The sequence below is a fragment of the Nematolebias whitei genome, chromosome 6, assembly GCF_014905685.2.
Source record: "Nematolebias whitei isolate Nwh7 chromosome 6, NemWhi1, whole genome shotgun sequence".
NCBI lineage: Eukaryota > Metazoa > Chordata > Actinopteri > Cyprinodontiformes > Rivulidae > Nematolebias > Nematolebias whitei.
Window position 1 is genome coordinate 45,829,577 of NC_056503.1, and position 21,863 is coordinate 45,851,439.

Sequence of the window (21,863 nt, forward strand, 5' to 3'; positions counted from 1 at the left end):
TTTTTTTTTTTTTTTTTTTTTTTTTTTTTTTTTTTTTTTTTTTTTTTATTTCAATACATTTTATTAAAGAATTTAAATACAGAACACATTTTGAGCATCATTTTTTAAACATTTAAAAATCACAGCTGACCACAGTCATGCGACCAGGCAGTCTAAGAAACCTCTGCACCGCCTTCAGCCTGGAGAGAAGTTCCTGACTGAGGTCAGCTGTAACAGACAATTTACTTACATTGTTAAACTACTTTTAAATTTTATTTAGAAAAGCTCCAGTTTCCACGTCTTTAACTGTTTTTACGACCACAGGTCCACATGGAGGACTTTACAGATTCTAACTCCGGAAGTTCAGGTTAGAGTCTGATGATGTCATTAACTTTAAACAGTCTGAACTTCACAACCTTTTTAACAAACAAACTTCATAGTTCCACAATCTTTTGTCCTTTAGTATAGTTTTTTTTTTTTGTCTAAATGTTGGTTTTCTGTCAGATGATTGAGCTCCTGTTAGAGAACACAGATGATGGATGCTGGATGAGCTGTAGGTAAGATCTCCATGGAAGTCAGGCAGAGTGATGCATCTTCTCATTTTAAACTCTCTGACAGGACCGTTCATCAGTGTAACACAGCATTAAACCGCTGTGGTGCGTTCAGGGAACAAATGTGAACAGTTAGACCAGAGGAGGATCCAGCGGGTCTCACTGCAGCATTCAGCTCTCCTGGTTTCGTGCTCCAGCCCAGAAGTCAGTGATTTAATTTGTCCTGATGGGTGGGAACGTTCTCTCCATCACGAGGCAGAGTGTTTTTCCACAGGACTGCACACGGTGCTGAAAGGCAAAGATATGCCACAAAGACTCCTGAAGAGGAGGCGGACACCTGCTCCGGTCCAAAACCAGGACTCAGCTGAGTCTGACAACCCAGAACACCCTGCAGACAGAAACCGGTTCTGGTACTGCGGAACTGTTCCGCTGAGGAGTCCCTGATGGGTGAGAGCTGCTGTAGGCTCAGTGAGCTGTCAATCAAACGCTAAGGATGCTGGGTACAGTTTAAATCATGGATTCAAGATGGTTTCCATGGAAACCAGACGGATGAGAGGAAAACAACATTAACGGTACTAACACAACTTCCTCCTATATAGCAGAGTCGCCGGTTGCCATGGTGATCCCGCCTTTTCTTAGATGAGCGCACAGCAGCACTTCAGGCAGAACCACAGAGTAAAATGTAAGCCTCAGAACACCGGGCTCTGTGTGAAATATGAGTCGGATCAAACCACAAGTTCTGTTCGATGGTTCTACCGGGTTTAATGGAGGGGATATGACACGTTAAGAAGAGCCTTCACTTCCTGTTTGGAAGCTCAGATACAACGGAGGTCAATGTGAGTTTGGGTGTGTGACCTCTGACCTCTGAGAGGAAACCATCAGTCCACCAGCAGAGAGACGCACTGGGAGGACGAAGACAGAAACCGTTGTGTTCAAATCTGTAAAATCCTTCATTCATGTTAAACTGCGAGTGTAAAAAGTGTTAGAAAGTCCAACTTCCTGTGACACGCTTAAACTCTGAATGATGTTCTGCTGCGACGTCTGGGTTGGAGATCCAAACAGGACCGGGTTTTACCGTCGATGGTCGTCTATGGTGTCGCCTCCGTCGTTGGACGTTCTGCTGTCAGAGCTCCGTGTCCTGATGGAGATGCAGGTTTGGTGGACTTATCAAAGTTTTCCAAAGCAGTGAATTTAAAACTCTGATGGAAAAATAACGGCTGAATAATTCGTGGTTCAGAAGGTTCTGAATCATGAATTACTGCAGAACTGAACCAGGATCAGTTCCTGCTCCACACAGACTATTAGACCCAGAGACCTGTCAGGGTTTCATGATGTGTTCAAATCCTTCCACAGCAGGTCAGCCGATCAGAACCTGGAGAATCCTGACTGATTACAGATCTTTCTGAGATGGATCAGAACCATCCAGCCCGACCCGGCTTCAGGTTCTTTACTACCAAACAGTCAGAGGATTAAAAAATGCAAGGATTACTTCATCCTTTCAATAATCCAACATTTTTCTTTATTATTCTGTTTTTTATTTTACGTCCTGGGTTCTCCCAGATGTTCTCATCTAGCATCTAGAAACTGATCAGAACCGTCAGCAGAACCCAAAGCCCGTGCTCCCCCACAGAGCCACCATCACCGCCTCACTCACACTGTTTGGGTGCTTCTCACCTGATCAGCACAAACAAACTGAATCAACAGGAAGTCCGCGGTGCGTTCAAGGCTCTCAGGTTTCCCAGGCTTCTACGTTCCTGACGGCGGAGCTCAGAACCCTCTGGAACCTGATCTCTGGGTCAATGAAACACTCAGATCAACAAACACAGTCTGAACAGAACCTTTCTCACCCAGAGGGAACCAAAACACTGTAAATACAGGAGACCTTGGAGCAGGCCCAGAACAGGACCTGCTTCCCCGTCGGCTGGCGCAGTGAACGTTTTAAGCTCCGCCCCCTTTATGTTAACAAACAGGACATCGGTCTTTTAATGAAAACACCTCAGATCAGGTTTCAGGTGCGACCCTGTAGTCCTCGCCTCGCTGCCATTTCATCAAAAAGCCCTGTTTTTATGTCATGTGACTCCATGACCATGTGCACGGAAGTAGGCGGGGCTTAAAGCCTCATCATTAGAGTGAAGACTCCAACATGGCAGCTCCTGTAAATCCAGTCCTGCGGGGCTTCAGGAGGGGACATGATGTTCATGCTGCTTCTAAAGGCCACGCCCATGTATACACAGGCCACGCCCTCTAATCTCCTGTCAGTCTACTGTTTTCCCTGTAAGACATGGCTGATGATGAGAGCCCACATTTACACCCAAGGAGGAAAACAACAACAGGAAGTGACAACCTCGTCAAAATAAAAGTCTCTGCTGAGCCTAGTCCACGCCCTCCTGAGTGAAGATGAGGATCTGGTCCAATCAGATCCTCGTTTCCACTCAAAGGGTGGAACATAACGGACCCGTTATGTTGTAGATCAGCTGCTGTGTTTGGGGTCATGGTTCTGTTGGACCAGTTTGGTCCAAGCTTCAGCTGTTGGACTACAGAGGAACTTCTGATCTGGTCTACAGAGGAACTTCTGATCCACTCAGTGACAGGAGCCCAAACCATCAGCCCTCCACCACCGTGCTGACAGCTGGGAGGAGCTGTTTGCTGCAGTGAATTGTGGGTAAACACATCCACTCTGGCCTCGTGTGTCCAAGGGACGTTGTTCCAGATGTTCTGGTCCCCTGAGGTGACGTCAGAACCTGCTCAGACCGGCTCAGTTCACTGTAAAACATCAGAGCTGTAGACTTCCCTCCTGCTGGATTTAAAGCCGACTCCAGAACCGAGCCGGGCCTTTAAAGAGTTCTGTTCCTCACAGAGCACAGAGCACAGAGTCAGCAGAACCCTGAGTCAGAAGCAGCTGCAGCCGGGTCATCATCAGAACCATTAATTAACCCATACAGTCGGTACCTCTGACGGCTCTCTCTCTCTCTGTGGGGTCATGTGATCTGATCCGGACCAATCAGAACCAACTCCTTCTGTTTGGCTCTGTGGTTCTGGAGCCCAGGAGGGCCATCTTTGACCATCTGTCCTCTCCCCTGTCCATCCACTGTCTCTGTCCTCGTCTGCATCGACCCGTTTGGTTCTGTTTACAACAGAACCTCAGGTAACACCATCAGACATCAGCAGCGACCAAACAGGCCGAACCTCGAGTCCACGGACCTGCACAGCCTGGTTCTGTTTGGACCTCCAGCCCAGACCTGACAGCAGAACCATCGTTCAGTTTAAACGGGTCACAGAAAGTTGGACTTTCCAGGACTGAGCTGACTTTCACACATTTGATGGTTTTAACACGATCCCAGACCAGCACGGAGGATTTTACTGGTTTATTCAAAGATTGTTCTACTCAGAGTCGAAAACTGAACATTTTTACAAACAAACCGTTTCCATCATTTTTCTTCTTCTCCTCCAAACTTCAGTCCTCCCACTGCGTCTCTCTGCTGGAGGACTGATGGCTTCCACCCAGAGGTCAAAGGTCAAACACCAAAACTCCCATTGACCTCCATTGTATCTTCCAAACAGGAGGTGAAGGATCTTTTTACACTTGTCGTGTCTTCTCTATAAAACCCTGTAGAACCTTCAAACAGAACCTGTGGTACCATCAGAACCTCCTGCTGCTCACGGGTCCAGAAGTTTGGTCTGACTTCATGTTTTCACACAGAGACTGTCTCTTCGGTTCTTCAGCGGTTCTTCCTGAATGTTCTCCACTGGGTTCTGGTTCCGACATGTTTTCCTCTCGGTTCTAAATGTTCTGATGGTTCTGTTGGGCTCAAACATCCAGATGTTCCACCAGAGGTTGTAACATTTTGAGACCTGCTGTCTCCTCTTCCTCACTTCTGACACTCGTCTTCATCCTCTGACAAAACACTGGCTGTCTTTGAGCTGTCCCCTCTAGTCCCTGTGTCCACTTATTTGTCTCTGTCTCCATCTGTCTAACTCTCTGTCCCCACTCTCTGTCTCTGCTTTGTCTGTTTCTCTGTCCCCACCTGTCTGTCTCTGTCCCCATCTGTCTAACTCTCTGTCCCCACCTGTTTGTCTCTGTCCCCATCTGTCCGTCTCTGTCCCCACCTGTCCATCTCTGTCCCCACCTGTCCATCTCTCTGTCCTCACCTGTCCGTCTCTCTGTCCCCACCTGTCCGTCTCTGTCCCCACCTGTCCGTCTCTGTCCCCACCTGTCTCTGTGCTGCATCAGTTTTCCAGCCCTGTGGTTGGAACAAACACCGCCTCCATCCCATAATAACCACACCTAACAGCAGCTGCTGCATTCAGGAGCAGCAGGAGACTGCAGCACTCATCCATCCATCTTTCCTTCCATCCATCTTCCCATCCATCCATCCACCCTCCTACCTGCCGCCTTCTCTTTGCTCTCCATGATGCTCTCCGGACCCGGTTCTGTTCTGGTTCTGGTCGAGCTGGTCCTCCTCCTGGCCTGCTCTTCTTCCGCTCCTGTCCTCGATCAGCTGCTCGCGCGGGAGACTGTGTCCGCTGCTGAGGAAGAGGAGGAAGAGGAGGAGTGATGCGGACAAACGAGTTTCCTGGAAAATCGGCGCGAGCCTCTTCCTCCTCCCGCCTCTTCTTCTTCTTCTGCTCTTCCTGCGGACTTCAGGCTCGTGCCTTCACCTGGGCCGTGTCCGCGCGCCTCGCTGCTGCGGCTCCAACCCCTCAGTGACGTCACCGCAGGGCTGACACTGATGAAGATGAAGATGGTGGTGCGGTATGAGTTCAAAGTGCCACCTGTCGCCTAAACAAGACCACGCCCAAAACACCACACTTACTGCACATGCGCAAAGAAACAAACAAAAACAAAAAAAAACAGCTCCTGACCCTGGACCACTGATCCTGAACTCTTCATCCAGTTCCTCAGGATTTTGTTGTCCTCCCTGATCCAGATGTTCCTGCTGTTTGACAAACTAGTTTTGGGTCAACAGTCCTCCAGACTTCTGGAGGTCTTTCAGAGACTCAGTTCTTGTTCCTGATGACCTCAGGCTGAAAATATCTCAGAGGACAGATCGGTTTTAACAGGACAGGATGGACAGATCAGATATTTAGTCTCTTTGTGTCCCAAAGACTGAACCTGTCCCTCTCTTTGTGTCCCAAAGACAGAACCTGTCCCTGGATCTTTAGAGGAAAACTCAAAGAGCCTCCGTTTAATTTCAGCTACAGCAGCTGAAATTAGAAAAACATTAACTAAAATGTGAAAAACAGTTAAGCTAAATGATCTAAACCACAGCCAAAACTAAATATTGTAAAACAGCTCAAATCTAGAAGTAGCTAAAACTTTTGGCTCATTTAAATTAATTGGACTTTTTTGGAGGGCAGCACGGTGGCACAACAGGTAGAGCTGCTGCATCTCGGCGAGCAGATCCCTGGTTCAAATCCTGGTCCGGAGGCCTTTCTGGGTGGAGTTTGTATGTTCTCTCCATGCATGCGTGGGTTTTCTCCGTGTACTTTCCTCCCACAGACCAAAAACATGCATGTTTGGCTGATTGATAACTGTTCATTGTCCCTAGGGGTGAGTGAGAGAGTGAATGGTTGTTTGTCTCGTTTGTCTCTATGCGTCCCTGTGATGGACTTGCGACCTGTCCAGGGTGTCCCCCGCCCCTCGCACAGTGATTGCTGGACATGGGCACCGGCGACCCCCATGACCCAAAATGGAAGAAGCGGGTAAAAGATAATGGATGGATGGATTATTTCATGGGTTTTTTTTGTATAATTAGCAAATGCTACTGGATGCCTCACCCCCACCCCCTGAGATTAATAAAGTATCTATCTATGGACACACCAGGTTAGGGAGGCTGTCAAGCTAAAGAAGGAGTTGGGCCTTGATGGCTGGTGGGACTCCAGAGGCAGCTGAGGAGTACTGGAGGACCACGCGGTCTGCAGCCTTGGCTGTTGCTGAGGCAAAAGCTCGAATGTGGGAGGAGTTCAGTGAGACCCTTGCTAGGGTCTTCAAGGGTTCATGGGAGTTTGCCAATCCAGTCTACATGTGTTTTGTGGACTTGGAGAAGGAATTCGACCGTGTTCCTCGGGGTACACTGTGGGGGGTGCTCCATATGAGATTGGGGGCACGTTGTTATGGGCTGTTCGGTCCCTATACAAGCGGTGCGAGTTTGGGTTGTATTGCCTTCAGGGTGGGAGTTGGGACTCTGCCAGGGCTGACTGTTGTCACTGATTCATAACCTTTATGGACAGAATTTCTCGGTGTAGCCAGGGGCTGGAGGGAGTCCGGTTCAGAGGCCTCAGGATTCCAGCTCTGCTCTTTGCAGATGATGTGGTCCTGTTGACGTCATCATGCCGTGATCTTCAGCTCTCACTGGAGCGGTTCACAGCCGAGTGTGAAGCAGCTGGGATGAGAATCAGCACCTCCAAATCTGAGGCCATGGTCCTCAATTGGAAAAGGGGCGGATTGCTCTCTTCGGGTTGAGGTTCTGCTTCAAGTGGAGTTCAAGTATCTCGGGGTTTTGTTCACGACTGAGGGAAGAATGGAGAATGAGATTGACAGACGGATTGGTGCAGCATCTGCATTATTGTGGACTCTGTGCCGGTCCGTTGTGGTGAAGAGGGAGCTGAGCTGTAAGGTAAAGCTGTTTACCAGGCGGTCTACGTTCCTACCCTCACCTATGGTCATGAACTCTGGGTGGTGACTGAAAGAATGAGATCGCTGATACAGGAAGTTGAAATGAGTTTCCTCTGCAGGGTAGCTGTACTCTCCCTTAGAGACAGGGTGAGAAGTTCAGTTATCAGGAGAGACTCGGAGTAGAACCGCTGCTCCTCCACATCGAGAGCCAGTTGAGGTGGTCTGGTAAAATTGCTCTCTGGGCACTTCCCTATGGAGGTGCTTCGGGTATGTCCAACTGAGAGGAGACCCCAGGGAAGACCCAGGACACGCTGGAGAGTTAGCCCCTTTTTTCCAAGCCTGGGAACACCTTGGAGTCCTTCCAGAAGAGCTGGAAGAGGTGGCTGTGGAAAGAGATGTCTGGACCTCGCTGCTCAAGATGCTGCCCCCGAGACCTGACCTCGGACCAAGAGGAAGATGGATGGACTTTAAAAGTAGCTAAATGTTTTCATAGTTTCGAACATGCAGGTTAACGAGACGTCATGATCAGAATTAACTTAAACATTTAAACGTGAAGTCGTTTCAAGAACAAAGAACCAGAACCTGTTCTGGTTAATGGACCTTTAACATTTCCTGTGTCGCTGCAGTCGGTTCTGAGGATGATAAACGGTTTCCAGTTGGCATGGCGACCAGTCCCACAGCACAGAGGAAGAACCGAGGTCCAACAGAACCCTGCGGAGAGGAGCAGGTGGAGGACAGGTGCCGAGACAACAGGAAGCTGGAACCAACACAGCTAAAGACAGGAAGGGAAAAAGCTGAGGAGGAAACAATGAGAGGCGAAGAGAACTGACAGGAAGTGAAACAAGAAGCTAAAGATTTGAGGAAAGATAGAGAGAAATAATAAAGAGCTGAACAACAGCTGAAATCTGTTGGAGTAGTGTTAAAGCCTAAACAAGGAGAGGCTGAAATAAACAGAAAACATGCTGAAAACTAAAAGCAGCAGAACAGCAGCTAAGATTAGCCTAACAGATGCTAATATTCAAATTAGCAAAACATGAGCTAAAACAAACAAAACCAACAGTAAAAGCTAAAAGGAACAGAATTGCTCCTGCAAGAAGCAGGACAGTAGCTTTAAGCTAAATGAATTACAGCTAAGTAGCAAAACAGTGGCTAAAAGCTAACACAAAACAGAGGCAGCAGCTGAAGCTAATTTTAAAAAAGTTTTTGAAGGAACTGGAGATCTCGGATTGTTTCTGTGGGCAAAATATTCGTGAAAAAAAAAGGTTAAGTATTTTTTAAAGTATAAAAGTTACAAAAAACAAGTCACAGCACCCATCGCTTGATTAAGCCGAAGGTTTGGATGTATGAACAGCTAAAATAGAGCAAAGTGTGTGGACAAAGTTAAGAGTCCGAACAGCCAAAATGCTGACTCAGCAGTTCTGTTTGAGCTGCAGAGAAAACAAAATAAAAGAGAGGACGAAATGTTAAAAATAAAATAAAACTGGGAATAAATGGAGGACGTGTTGAAGGAGACGAGGAGTTTGAGGAATAAATAATAAAGTCTGAAGGCAGAAAATTATGTTTGTATTTTTTCACAAACAGCTGAAGAAAAAAACAAACAAGCTAAAGTCACCAAGCTGAAGTTGAGGAAGTTAGTTTGGAGCTGAAAGAACGAAGAGCAGACTGAAGTTTGACAGATTTAATAATCAGGTGATATTTTTACATCAGAGCAGGAAAGTTCTGGCCCCCTCAGATGGCAGATCCTGCTGCCCCCTGCTGGCGGTCAGAGGGAACGCAGGCCTGAATAAATCCAACTGACCAACCAGAGCTTACATTAGTTTTCAGATTTCCATGACTGAACTGACTTTAGGTCTAAGTTCTGGCCTGATGCGTGTTTCTGTGATGGTCAGGTTTGGTCAAGATGTACCGCAGGATCTTCATCTAAAGGGTCCACCGTCTAAATCGTCTGTGAGTGAAATAAATCCATCATCGGAACCAAACTGAGCAGCAAACCACAGAAAGAAAGAGTCAGAAGGTTGTAACAGGAAGTGAGTTTGTGCCACTTCCACGGTTAAAACCCTCTGAACGAGGGGCGGAGCAGAGGGCGTTGCCGGGTCTTTAGTGTCTGGATGCTACATGGCGTGCACGTGTGTGTTGGGTGTGCGCACGTGTGTGTAGTGAGTTCACTAATTGCACTTGAGGATGAGGATGAGGAGATGTGGAGGTGTCACTGGTCAGACGCCTTACAAGACATTTCTGGAACTGTTTTAAGACTTTAACACAAAACGACAAAAGAAAACACAAAAACTAGAATCGAGTCGACTCAACCAGCCGAGGACCGGCTGAGGCTCCAGCCGACAACAGAACCAGAACCTCCAGGTCTGATTCTGCAGAATAGAAACGACAAAGAAGACCAACAAACAGTGGAGTGGATGTTCAGGAGGAAACCCCCCCGAGACAAACGATCAGTCCTCTTAGCTCCACGAACCAAAGACGAGCCGAAACACAAGAGAAGCAGCTGAAGAGAAACAAGAGGACGTCATGATGTCCCCTCTGTGACACTGAACCTGACGGAGGTCCAACCTCAGCAGAACCGTAAACACGTCTCCACTGGGAAGACAAATTAATTTAACCATTTGTTTTCCAAGTGGGATGATTCTACAAGACAACGGTTCAAAACCAAGAACTAGTGCACTAGTTGGTGGTGCAGAAGGTCTTTTAACTTGAAAAGGCATTTTAGCTTCCTGTTAGTGATCAGGATTGACTGCAGCTGGTACAGTCTGGCCACCTCAGGTGGACGGAAACTGGTCCAGATGTTTAGGAAAGAAACCGTTTACACCAGTGTCCTTGTCCACCAGTGTCCCTGTCCACAGTGAGGCCAGTTCTACATTACCATGGACTGAGAGGACCAAGAAAGAAGCTCCAAAAGCTTCCAGCTTGACTAAAACCTTCAATTGTCCACTTGGGCAAAACAAACGTGCTCTGGAGAAAAGTTTGAGGGTTCGATGAGACAAAGTTGGGTCCAGCAGGACAATGAACCCAAACACACATCAGAACTGGTCTCTGATTGGACAAAACAAGGACAAATCAAGATCCAGTTCTGAATTACCGATGTTAAAGATCTGGAACATTTGTCAACTGAAGACCTCAGACGGGACAGTTGGACGTGTGTCCGGTGTGGATTAGATTCTGCGACCCAAACACGTTTTCTGAGGTTCTTCAATGCAAATCAAGAACATTGACGTCAACCTGAATCTCAGGAGGACGACCTGAAGATGTGGCTAACAGGAGAAGCTGCTCTTTGATCAGACTCCTGGTCTGCGGCCGTCCTTCGGTCCAGTGACACCTTTCTACCGATGTGTGAAACTACACTTCAGAACCAAAACGACACCAAATCCACCTTTAGATCAGAAGGGAAAGTGAGGATGTTTACATTCTGTGCAAAATTAGACAAAAAGTAGCCCGTGTGTCGTCAGTTTTCTTCTATTTACAGTGAAGCTTCTAAGACGTTAGTACCTCCATCATCGTCATTCATCTAGCAGGACTAAGACATTCCTCAGAAGAACCGAATCCACCTTTAGATGGACCTCTGCTGGGTCCACCCCTGGCTCTGAAACAACACAGCAACTCCTCAACAGCCCCGGTCAGAGACTCGGTCCTTGTTTGGGTGTGAAACCTGGATCAAGATGCTTCAGCTGTTTATAAGTACAGACGTCCAAGAGTCTGACACTTGGACTTCATACAAATAAAGAAGCTAATTGGGGGCCAAGATGGGGTAGAGCAGCCAAGCTGGGCCCTGAAAGCCCCAGGCTAGATCCCCAGCCACCCCCACATGTCGTGGCATCTCTGAGCAAGACACCCAATCTCTAATTGCTCCCCGGGCACCTACATAGCTGGAGCAGTCAAATGCAGTGAACCAATTTTGCCATTGTATACGATGACAACACATAGCACTTTACTTTATTATTATAATTCTAAATAATTTTTATTTTAATGTTTTCTGATACATTTCCTGGTCAACCAGAACCTTCAGAGGCCTGAGCATCTTCCAGGGATTTTGGTCTCGACTAAACAAACCCGGTATTTTCAGGAGTTGACGGGTTTCATTTTGTTCCAGAATGGACCAGCAGTTCCATCTCCAGGTGGATTTCTGTCCCTTCCGTCAGTTTTAAAACCGCCTGCTGCTACTCAGCGGTCAGTTTAAAAGGCATTCAGCAGGTAGAAAACACAGGGCACACAGTGAGAGAGGAGGGAGCGGGGGATGGGAATACAAAAATAAAACTAACCAATAAAAAACTGTGGCAGACAACACGATCACCTCACATTGTGACAGGGAACATAAAAAAAGTAAAAAATAAAGTTTCAAAGGCAGCGGGGCACCAGGTGAGGAGGTCTGGGGGAACGTCTCTCGAGTCTCAGAAGAACTTGTCGTCGATGCGGAAGTGCGGCCGCGTGACGTCGTCCGGGTTGATGAAGACCGAGATGGATTTCCCAGGATTCTCCGTGACGAGCTGCTGAAGCTTCTTGGCCAGCCGGTCGTCGGGCTGGTTGTCTCCGCTGGCGTCGGACTGCGGCGACGGCAGGTTGTTGGAGCTGCCTCGCCACTGCAGTTCCACCGTCAGCCTGTTGGCAGCCTTGGCGTGCTCAATGGTGGTGCGGAGGTGCTCAGCAGGGTCGGAGCGCACCGACGAGAGTTTGCGGGCGTGCAGCATGGCCGTCTCGTCTGACAGGTGCTCCAGCATGTTACACTGAGGAATGAAGTAGTTGGGGCACATCTTGTTAACCAGGCAGTGCTGCAGGTCATCAATCAGACCCAGCAGGAAGTGGGCGGAGAAGTCGTCCTGTCCCAGGTAGCTGGTGGGGAGGCGGTCGCAGGCCCACAGCATGATGCTGCGGAGGTGGTAGGGGCTGATGGCTTTGGGGCGGGACAGCAGCTTAATAATGATGGCCTTACAGGCCTGGTACGCCTGCATAAGGCTGGACGAGATGCACTTCTTCAGCTGCACCTCGCTCCGGGCAAACGACAAGCGCCACTCATTCTCCTTGCGGCCTTTGTGGGAGCAGGCAGGGACGAGGTAGAAGCCACTGATCACCTCCTCCTCCGTGATCTTCCCATCCCAGAAATGGTTCTCCATCAGCCAGCTCTGAGCGACGGCCGGCCAGCCTTTAAACGACACCACAGGGACGATGTCGTAGAGCATCCGGCTGCCGCCGGCGCCCAGGATGACGGAGATGATGGTCCCGTTCCGCTCCACCTTCTCCACCTTCGGCATTCCTCTCTGTGGCTTCTTCTGCACCTCCAGCAGCACCAGGGAGATGGACTGATAGAACCAGTCTGCCACCAGAGTGGGAGAGAAGAAGTAGTTGGTGGTGCCGTTGATGTGGTCGACGATGGTGCAGCAGTCCTTCCACTTGTTGATGGTTCCTTCGTCGAAGAGACGGAGGCTGAGCCAGGAGTGGCCGAGCGCCGAGTGCCTCATGTCCAGGGTTACTGGCTGGTTGCGGTCATGGAGTTTGAGAGCCGGGACCAACAGGGTGAAGTCCATGTCGTAGTCTGTGCCACGGGCGTAGACGCTCAGGTCGTCCAGGTCCATGTCTACCACACCTTCCCGGACACCTCCTGAAAGCAGGAGGTACTCGTTGGCCACTGGGAGCTTCTGGTCCAACTTCTGAACCATCCCTGAGACACAGAGGAGGAGTCGGTCAGTGAGGAAAAGATTTATACCTTCATCCAGAGTGCAAAGGTCAAACGCATCATTGCAACACAAACAAGAGGTGGTCGAGTGGGTATGAGACACGGTTCATCCCAAAACAGTGTTTCTGAACGTTCTAATCAAATGTGACTGTAATTTCCCAGGTTCTGAGAAGTCCTTGAACTGCTCATCACCCTATTATTGGAAAATAGGGTGGGATTCTGTCAGGGACTTCAGTGAGGGATCAACAGAGGACAAAACTGGGAAAGGAGAAGAACTTACTCTGGGTGTCAATTAGGCCTGTCACGATAACAAACTTTGCTGGGCAATTAATTGTCTCAGAATATTGTTTGAAATTTGACAATAGTAATTATTGTCAAATTTAAGAAGAAATGTGGGTTAATTTTTGTGTGTAGTACCTTTTTTGACCACTGGATGGCAGTATAAGACCGTTTAAACCCAAGGATGGATAGTGAGGGAGCAAGCAGCGAGTCTCTAAGAAAAATGGGAGGGAGGCCCCTTGACGTGACATGGGCTGCCTCTCCTTCCTTTTTTCCAGTTCTCAAAATGGCGGACGCTCGGTGTGGCCTGATTTCTTTAGCATAGCATTTTTCACACAAAGCTTTTAATTAAAAAAAAAGTCAGTAAACAAGTTCTCAGCTTCTTTTTGCAGAGAAAAACAAATTTTTACACAAAGGCACTGGTTTCAACCGTGAATTTTGGAACTTCGACAAGACGGAGGTTTTTTCCAGAGGTCGGCCTGTTAGCTTAGCTCGTAGCTTAGCTTCTCAGCTTAGCTGCTTTTAGCGATCCTAAATTGCGATTTTGGATCATTAAAACGGATTTTAAAGAAAAGAGAAAGTGTCAGTGAAGAGCACCGGAGTTGAGTCTTTTGTCATCCAGTGTCTTCAGTAGAAAGAGAGAGAAACGATAAAGCCGATAAATGAAAATGAGGTTGATACTTTTCATTTATCATGCGATTAATTAATTTATTGTTTATCGTGACAGGCCTTGTGTCGACGGAGAATGGAGACGTTGACAATGTTTAATTTGACCGGTTGGAGTTGGGGTTTTGTGCAGCTAATGGAGGCGACAGCGTTGTTCAGGTTTTTTTTATATTTTTTATTTTATTTCACCAGGAAGAAATCCATTGAGATCATCAATCTCTTTTACAAGGATGTCCTGGATTATTTTATTTAGTTATTTAGATTAGTTTATATCAACAAAAAATGCTGAAGCTAACACGTTAGCCCAGTGCTAGTCCAGTGTGTGGACCTGGGCCTCGTTCGGGGTTTGTGTCTGCTGTAGACAGCGCTCTTGGACAGATCGCCTCCCAGCTCCTGCGTCCGGGGCTCAGGACTCGTCTCTGAACAGCTGGAAGACCAACTCTGGATGAGACGGAGCAGACGCACACGGATATTCCAGCATCGCACTCATCTGGGACCGGAAGGCTCCAAGCAGCAGAGCCAGCGTGTTCTTCCAAGAGAAGCAGCAGCATCACTGAAACAACGAGTGAGCTCCAGGCGGCGCCGCGTGAACAAAGTGGTGCAACCAGCTGACTTGTGGAAACAGTGCACCGTTTGGATTGTTTGATTTTAATATTTCTGAGGTGCGGAGCTCCATTTTCTCATTTTGTGTTAAAAAAATATATTTGTGTGAATGTTTATAAATCCTTCACTGCTGAGATCCAGTTTTCTTCCATGCGTTTTTCAGTTCGTAACTTTTTATTCTTGTTCCATTTCAACGATTCAAGAATCAAAACGTTCGGCTCGTTCTGGACATTCCTGCTTGACTTTTGGTATTCGAGCAAATTTTACTTTTTGAAATATTTAGCTCTGTCGGCCATGTTTTTTTCATTGAAAATGAATGGAGCTGATAGATGTTACTTACTCCTCCAACTCTTACGGCTCATTTCAGCTTTTCTTCTGGTTCAGATTTTTTCAGCTATTCTTCTGCTCCTTTCAGCATCTTTCTGCTGAATTCAGCTTTTTCAGCTAATTTTATGTATTTTTTGGCTAATTCCAGACTTTTATGCTTATTTCTCCTGTAATTACCAACTTTTGTGCTTCTTTCTAAAATTCTAATTTTTAAATGATCATTTCAGCCTCTTTCTGCTCGTTTCATCTTTTGTTCAGCTTTGTCAACTTGTTTATGCTATAAGATTCTTTCAGATCCTTAAAACTTCTTTTTGCTAAATTCAGCTTTTAAGCTACTTTTAAGCTTTTTTAAATAGTTTTATTTCTGCCTTTTGTGCTACTTTCTAATATTGTCAATTTTTATGATCATTTCAACTTCTACTAATTTTAACTTTTTATGTTCTTCTCAGTGTTGTATCTAGTTTTGTGGTATTTATCTGCTAATTTCAGCCTTTTTTTCAGCTTTTTCTTTGAGGTTTTTTTACCTTTTGTGTTTTTTTCCTAATAATGTTAAATACTGTATTTATGCTCATTTCAGTCTCTTTTAGTTAATGTCAGCATTTTTAGCCTTTTCAGCTACTTTTGACTAATTTCAGCTTATTTCTGCTCTATCCAGCTTTTTCCCACACATTTTTGCTTTTTTACCAGCTTTCAGCTATTTCAGCTAATTTCAGCTATTTTCTGCTAATGTAAGCTGTTTTCAGCTAATTTCAGCTGTTTCAGTTTCAACTCACATTACCAATTCAGTGATGAAATCTTTTCAGCTGGTTTCGGCTTCTTCAGCAGCTTTCAGCTAAAATCCTTCAGTGATAAGCGTTCGCTGGATTTTCACAAGAAATAATTCCTCCAGTTCAGCTTCGTTCCTGAAGTTGGACCGTTAGCCTTCAGCTATTTAGCATAGCGCTAGTTTTAATGTTTCAGTTCTGAGGTTCGAGTCCGGACCGTGAGCCACCAGGACTCTGTCCCTCACAGCAAACCTCCAGGTGAGGATCATCCTCGGACCTCGTCCTGCCACAGAGGACACCAGGACGGAGGCAGCCAGGGACATGTGTGGACGGTTTATTGGACAACTGAACCCAGATCAGAGTCTGGTTCTTTCAGCAGGGCAACCCACATTTAAAACTCAAACTGTCCTCAGACCGGGGACAAAGGGACAGAGGGACATGTTACCCAGGTGATGGGAGGACATGTCCAGCAGGTGAGCCCCAAGGGGAGAGATAAGACGGGACATCCACCTGTCCTCACCCTGTTCTGAATGAAGCTGACCTGGAACCTGAACTCTCATCCCTCACCGGGCCTCACCTCGTCTCTGCTCAGGTGGACTACACCTCCAGAACTCATGCAGACCGAACTGGACCGGCTCCAGCCAGAACCCTGCATCGCTACATGACCGCTTCGCTGGACTTGCGGTTCTGTTCGTGACAGGAACCCGGCAGGACGGTGGCGAGTCCAGCGGTCTGAACTTTGACCCACAGGCAGAACTTATTGCAATCTGGCGATGCTGTCCCTGCTGAGGAACCTGCAGGGTTCTAAAAAGGTTCTGATGGAGGATGTGGGGACATAAAACACTGATCCAGGTTAACCGGTTCTTTAAAAGTTCTCCAAACCAGATCCGTGGTCTTCGACCACAGTGTTGTTAATCCTGCTCGCCTGTTCCGTCACCATCAGGAGGAAACGTGGTTTACTTTGTTCTGCTGTTTGGTTCTGTTCGGGTCCAAAACCGTTTAAATCACTGAGTTCCTCCCGGACGGACGGGCCGGATCGGTCTGGACCAGTTTTCTGCACGGCTGAGCCTGAAAGGGAGTTGAAAAGAGGCCCACGCCTCCCGGCTGCTGAACACATTCCAGAGCCGTGGTGAGGTGGACAAACACGGCCCGTTTGGACCTTCTCAGAGACTCTGCTTTAAGCTAAATGTCACGGAGCGGGTCGGAGTGGGTTTGGTTCTGGAGGGGGTTCACGGTCCGTCCTCCTCCTGCTGATCCTGATTTAACTTTGTTTTAATTAAAAACCGTCTCATGTCATGGTTTCATTTAAACTCTCATCAGTGAACAACCAGCAGATTCACCCCGAAGGTCAGACCATGCAATGCTCCCCCTCAGACTCTACAGGTCAAAGGTCAAAGGTCGGGAGAGGACATGTCCCTGTTTTAGGTTTGGAAAAATTCATCGTAAGGAACCACAAGACTCCTGGTACAGAACCAGACCCAAAGACAGCTGTTTACCCAGAATGCACTGCAGCAACCCCCTCCTCACAGCTGTCAGCACGGTGGTGGAGGGCTGATGGTCTGGGCTCCTGTGGACCAGGAACTCCTCTGTAGACCAAAGGGTTCTGGAGTCAGATGTGAAGCTTGGACCAAACTGGGCCCAACAGGACCATGATCCCAAACACAGTAGCTGACAACAGAACGGGTCAGGAAGAACAGAACCAGTCAAGAGTCCAGAACCTCAACCTGCTGGGACCTTCAGAGAGCTCAATGAAGTGAAGCAATGATGGAGAGAAGAGTGGACCAGAACCATGACAGAGACTGATGAAGTCCTGCAGAAAACCACAGAGGTTCTGCTGCTGAAGAAGGTTCTGGATCAGGGCTAGAACCAGGTCCATCTAATGGACCTCCTCTGGTTCTGTCCAGCAGATTAAGCTGACCTTCAGCCTGGTTCTGATGTTTGGATCCAAACAGAGTTTAACACTAAACATTAAATGAAATCATCTGAGAGCATCCTGGACCTGATCCAGGCGGGTCACAGGTGGACCTGGTCCCAGAGCATCCTCCTCCAACAGGATCAATGGACTGTGTGGGTGCTGGTTCTGGTCGTGTGTGGATGCTCTCACCCAGCATGGAGAAGATGAAGTCCTTGGCCGTGTGGATCTCCAGGGCCCGCTGGTCGTCGTACTCCCTCTGGTCGTGCTTCCCGAACTCCTGGATCAGCCGGTTCAGGTCCTCCATGCGGGCCGCCGACCTGAAGTCCAGTTCGGGCCCGCAGCCCGAGCCGCCGTGCTGCAGCCTCCCTGCGGCCGAGGTGGGGCTGTTCCCGAGGCTGCCCGCCGAACCGGAACCAGAACCAGAACCAGAACCGGTCCGACCGGAGAGAGCAGGGGCCGCCATGGTTCCTCACGCGCGTGCACACTGCAACTTCTGCAGGTCTGTTCTGGGCCGAACCGGGCCGAACTGAGCCACACCGAACACAAGCAGCGGAAACAGCTGCGCCGCCCCCACCACCTTTCACAATAAAAGTCCTGCTCAGGTTAAAACACCAGAGTTATTTAGGTCAAATAATTAACTAAACGAGCCAAATAATAATTTGGAAATAATAAAAGGTGACACAAAATACTAAATATTAATTTTTACTTTTACGTTTACCATCAATAATAAAAATAATTTTTGCATACATAAAACTTCTGGGTAATACAATTTTTTTTTATTTTTTTTGTCTGGAGGAATCTGTTGAAATGAGGAATGCAGAGGAAAACAGCAGACGGCAGAAAAAAAATTAACAGTTTTAAAAATAAAATATAAATTGAAATAAGGTGATGCGTTTAAAGTTAAAAAGAAGAATAAAGTCACCATGAATAATAAAACTTAATCAGGTATAAAAGAGTACAAAGATGAAGATGAGAATCTGATCAGTGAGTTAGCAGCACTCAGGTTAAACTCGGGCTGAAAATGTCGTTTTTTCTAAAATAATTAAATTAATTATGAATAATTAAAAGTGATCATCACTGCTAGTGTGTGAGAAATTATTAGAAGAGCTGGATGTGTATAAATTGAACCAGAACATTTATTCAAATAAAATAAAGACCTCAAAGTCATTTTGTAATAGTTAGGATAAGTCATTGTTTAAGTCCCTCTTCTTAGGTTTATTTATTTATTTATTTTTGTTTATTTATTTGACATTTTAAACAGATTCTTTGTTTGGTAAAATAATTTAAAGAAATTATTATCCTTTGAACTAAAGTGCCTTTTAATCTACTACTTTCAAACAATATTTTTGAAATCCTAATGTTTTAAATAAGTTACACGCAAACCAATTTGCGTTTATTTTGAAAGGGCAAGCCGGATGTTGTGATCGGTCCTGATGACGCCATCGCTTTGATTTTGTTTTTCTCGTGCTGCTGTGTCACCCACCGCTCTCTGGATGGCGCTGTCGGCTACCGCCACTCCTCCGAGTCCTGACCCGGTACCGGCCGACCCGCAGAGGTTTCCGGACTCCAACATGGCCTGGAGGAGCTGCTCGGTCCTCTTCAGACCCACCGTAGGAGACCCGTTCCGGAGGGGGAGCAGGTCAGTCCCTGAAGCCGGACAGGAGCAGCGTCCTCCGGCTGACACTCTGACAGAGTTCCGCTGAGCGGAAGTAGCATCTGCTAGCTTCTGTTAGCATGAAGTGATCCGGCTGTTAGCTGCTGGCTAACAAGGCTAACTGCTGTTTGGATTCATTTGACCCGTCTGTCTGTTTTCTTTAGTCATTTATTAATTTACAGTAAATATTTACCTAACATGTTTCAGAAACATTTAATCAGCTGACCTTCATAAGATGTCAAAAGTTTATTTTTATTATTGCAAATTTCTATCATGACACAGCCCTTGATCTCTGCAGATCAAAGCTGCCAATGCGCAGTTTCATGAGGCTCAGAAAGAATTTACACGAGGAAAATTGTTTTTTTAGATGAATTTAGAGAAAATGTCCGAGCTGCGTGATATGTGCACGTGGAACTACAGAATAAATACGATTAAAGGTTAAAAGATGAAGGGTTTGTCCAAGTTCTGGTTAGGTGACCTTCCTGTGAACTGGGTGGTTCTGTTTTTTGATGATGGACTTCCAGCCCATAATTTCGCTGACCGTTCGCCCACTCTACGCAAAAATATGTGGTTGTCTTGAGTTGACCTTTGACCCCTGCTGGGCCGGTAGATGTTTGATTGTAGTGCTTCCGACCCCTGCAGCTCTCTGTGTCCAGCAGGTGGCCTCACAGCTTCCAGCAGAGATGTGGCTTCAGAAAAGTTTCCAAAAAAACAGAACCCAAGAAGGTGGAGGATCCTGTCCCCGCCCACAGAGAGCTCGCCGAGGCTGTCGTCCAGCGCCGGACCCTTACACCTAAGCTGGACCAGCAGACCCCCCTCGGCTCCCCGCAAGCCTTCAGCCGGCTCGTCAGGCCGTTCTTCTTCACAGTGGGGGTAGGTACCACCCGCCTGTCGAAGCAGGATGCGACGTCGTCATGAGCAAGTGTTAACTCCATGTCAGTTTACAGGCTGCTCCTTCGGCGCAGCGGCCATCTGGCAGTACGAGTCGCTCAAGTCTCGAATCCAGGGCTACTTCAACGATGTCCGAGCCGACTGGCTGGAGAAAGTCCGGCCACAGAAACGAGGAGACTTCCGCAAAGAGGTGAAGGAATCTACGTTTACTCCTTCAAAATAAAATAACAAATCCCTGAAACCTGGTCGTCAACTTAAAGACTGAAACATAAAGTTTTGAACAAAGAAACGAGAGCTGATGATTGGCTGCTTGTGTTTCAGATCAACCAATGGTGGCACAGCTTGACTGAGGGTCAGAGGACGGTCACAGGTCAGTGACCCACAAATCCTCATGGTTCTGATCCAAACAAAGAGGGTTCCAAAGATCCAGTTTAGGGTTACGAGCCCATTAGTTTGTTCTTTAGAAGAGCAGCACAAGAAGTTTTAAAAGTTAAAAACGGATCAGTTCTGATGATTCTGTTCGTCGTCACGTCCAGAACCTCGAACTGAGCTTTGCTCCGTCGAGCCCGATGAAGTAAACTTGTTTTGTTTTTCCCAGGGATCATTGCTGCTAACGCCGTGGTGTTCTGCTGTTGGCGGGTTCCGTCCCTGCAGCGCTTCATGGTCAGATACTTCACTGCCAACCCGGCCTCCAGTGAGTAGTTCTGGTCCCGGTGCGGGACCCTGGTACCAGATGGACCCGTGTGAGCGCGATGGTTCAGTGTGACCCTGTGCTTGTCTTCCTGCAGAGACGCTGTGCTCTCCGATGCTCCTCTCCACCTTCAGCCACTTCTCCTTCTTCCACATGGCGGCCAACATGTACGTCCTGTGGAGCTTCTCCACCAGCGCCGTGTCCATGTTGGGCCGGGAGCAGTTCATGGCCGTCTACCTGTCTGCAGGTGCTGCACCACAAACCGCTGCGGGGGTCGGGCTTTTCAGACGCCGAGTCTTATTGTGCTCTATGAAATCTGCTTCAGCTGCTGGCTCTGGTTTTGTCTTTATATGCTACTATTAGCTTTTAGCTTCCGCTCTGCTACTTTTGACTCGGTTTCAGCTTCTTCGGTCCTTCGGCGCTCACTCTGTGTTTGAGCAGAAAATGCTTCTTCTGTCGTTGTAAGAGGATTTTTGTCGTCTGTCTTTCAGGTGTTCTCTCCACGTTTGTCAGTTATGTTTGTAAGATGGCCACGGGGAGGTTCGGCCCGTCTCTCGGAGCGGTAAGGAACATGGTTCTGGTTTTCTAATTGAATACTGGACAGAGGTCGTTCACATCTGTCGTCAAAGATCCACGTTAGGTGATTGCTCTGAGAGGGTGCACACCTGGCAGAACATGTTTAGGACCGGATCAGTTGTACAGCTACAGCTCTGCTGATGATGTCGTTCTGACATCACTGTGGTTCTGGTCCGTTTAGGTCCACACCTTTAGAGTTGTCTCTTGAGTGACTTGTTGTCAGAGCAGAGACTGAAGACTTGAACCTGTGAAGGTGCTCTGGAGTTAGTTGCGGGGGATAAAAGGCAGTGGATTGTTGTTCTGTGATTGACAGCTCATTAGAGCTGGAAGTGACCGCAGCAGGTCCAGAAACAACCAGAACAAACTTTAGATCAAAGAGAAGCCCGCCCTCTGATCCACTTCAACTAACAAACAATACAAACGTTTTATTAAGAAGGTTCATGATGAACATTTCATTTAACCCCAAAAACTCAAACAAACAAAAGCTCCAGTCCAGGAAAAGGTCCTGGGGTCACACTGGTCCAGTAGGAGGTCTTCAGTTCTCATTGGACCATTCAGAACTTTATCTAGTGCTGTCTGAATGCAGATCACTCAGGACTCAGAAACATGTCCCCTCTGGACTCAGAAATGTGTCCCCTCTGGACTCAGAAACATGTCCCCTCTGGACTCAGAAACAT

General features: G+C 47.4%; 3 protein-coding genes across 3 annotated transcripts in view; 1 reads left to right on the forward strand and 2 right to left on the reverse strand.

Annotated features, from left to right (window-relative positions):
* Positions 1 to 5,298, reverse strand: part of LOC119410771 (fibroblast growth factor 12) — a gene marked incomplete in the record, with an annotated part of 44,108 nt that extends 38,810 nt beyond the window's left edge. The window contains 1 exon segment of the mRNA XM_037677688.1: positions 4,917 to 5,298. Within this exon segment, the coding sequence (XP_037533616.1) occupies positions 4,917 to 4,941 (25 nt within the window).
* A 5,896-nt stretch (positions 5,299 to 11,194) lies between these two features.
* On the reverse strand, positions 11,195 to 17,943 carry LOC119410762 (protein MB21D2). Its single transcript, XM_037677675.1, has 2 exons — positions 17,564 to 17,943; positions 11,195 to 12,805 (listed from the first exon to the last, which is right to left on the reverse strand). The coding sequence occupies exons 1-2, from the start codon at positions 17,835 to 17,837 to the stop codon at positions 11,541 to 11,543; spliced, it is 1,539 nt and encodes a 512-aa protein (XP_037533603.1). The 5' UTR covers positions 17,838 to 17,943; the 3' UTR covers positions 11,195 to 11,540.
* A 951-nt stretch (positions 17,944 to 18,894) lies between these two features.
* The window catches only part of LOC119410765 (presenilins-associated rhomboid-like protein, mitochondrial), a 4,186-nt gene continuing 1,217 nt past the window's right edge, over positions 18,895 to 21,863 (forward strand). Inside the window, exons 1-7 of the mRNA XM_037677677.1 lie at positions 18,895 to 19,013; positions 19,688 to 19,901; positions 19,969 to 20,109; positions 20,241 to 20,289; positions 20,518 to 20,613; positions 20,708 to 20,857; positions 21,102 to 21,172. Coding sequence (XP_037533605.1) covers positions 18,946 to 19,013; positions 19,688 to 19,901; positions 19,969 to 20,109; positions 20,241 to 20,289; positions 20,518 to 20,613; positions 20,708 to 20,857; positions 21,102 to 21,172 — 789 coding nt within the window. The 5' untranslated portion in view covers positions 18,895 to 18,945. The remainder of the gene's footprint in view (positions 19,014 to 19,687; positions 19,902 to 19,968; positions 20,110 to 20,240; positions 20,290 to 20,517; positions 20,614 to 20,707; positions 20,858 to 21,101; positions 21,173 to 21,863) is intronic.

Bases quoted from the DNA above. Each gene is read 5' to 3' on its own strand.
- LOC119410762 (XM_037677675.1), bottom strand. From the start codon at position 17,837: ATGGCGGCCCCTGCTCTCTCCGGTCGGACCGGTTCTGGTTCTGGTTCT. The intron at 12,806-17,563 runs GTGAGAGCATCC...TCTGTGTCTCAG, and splicing joins CTTCATCTTCTCCATGCTGG to GGATGGTTCAGAAGTTGGAC.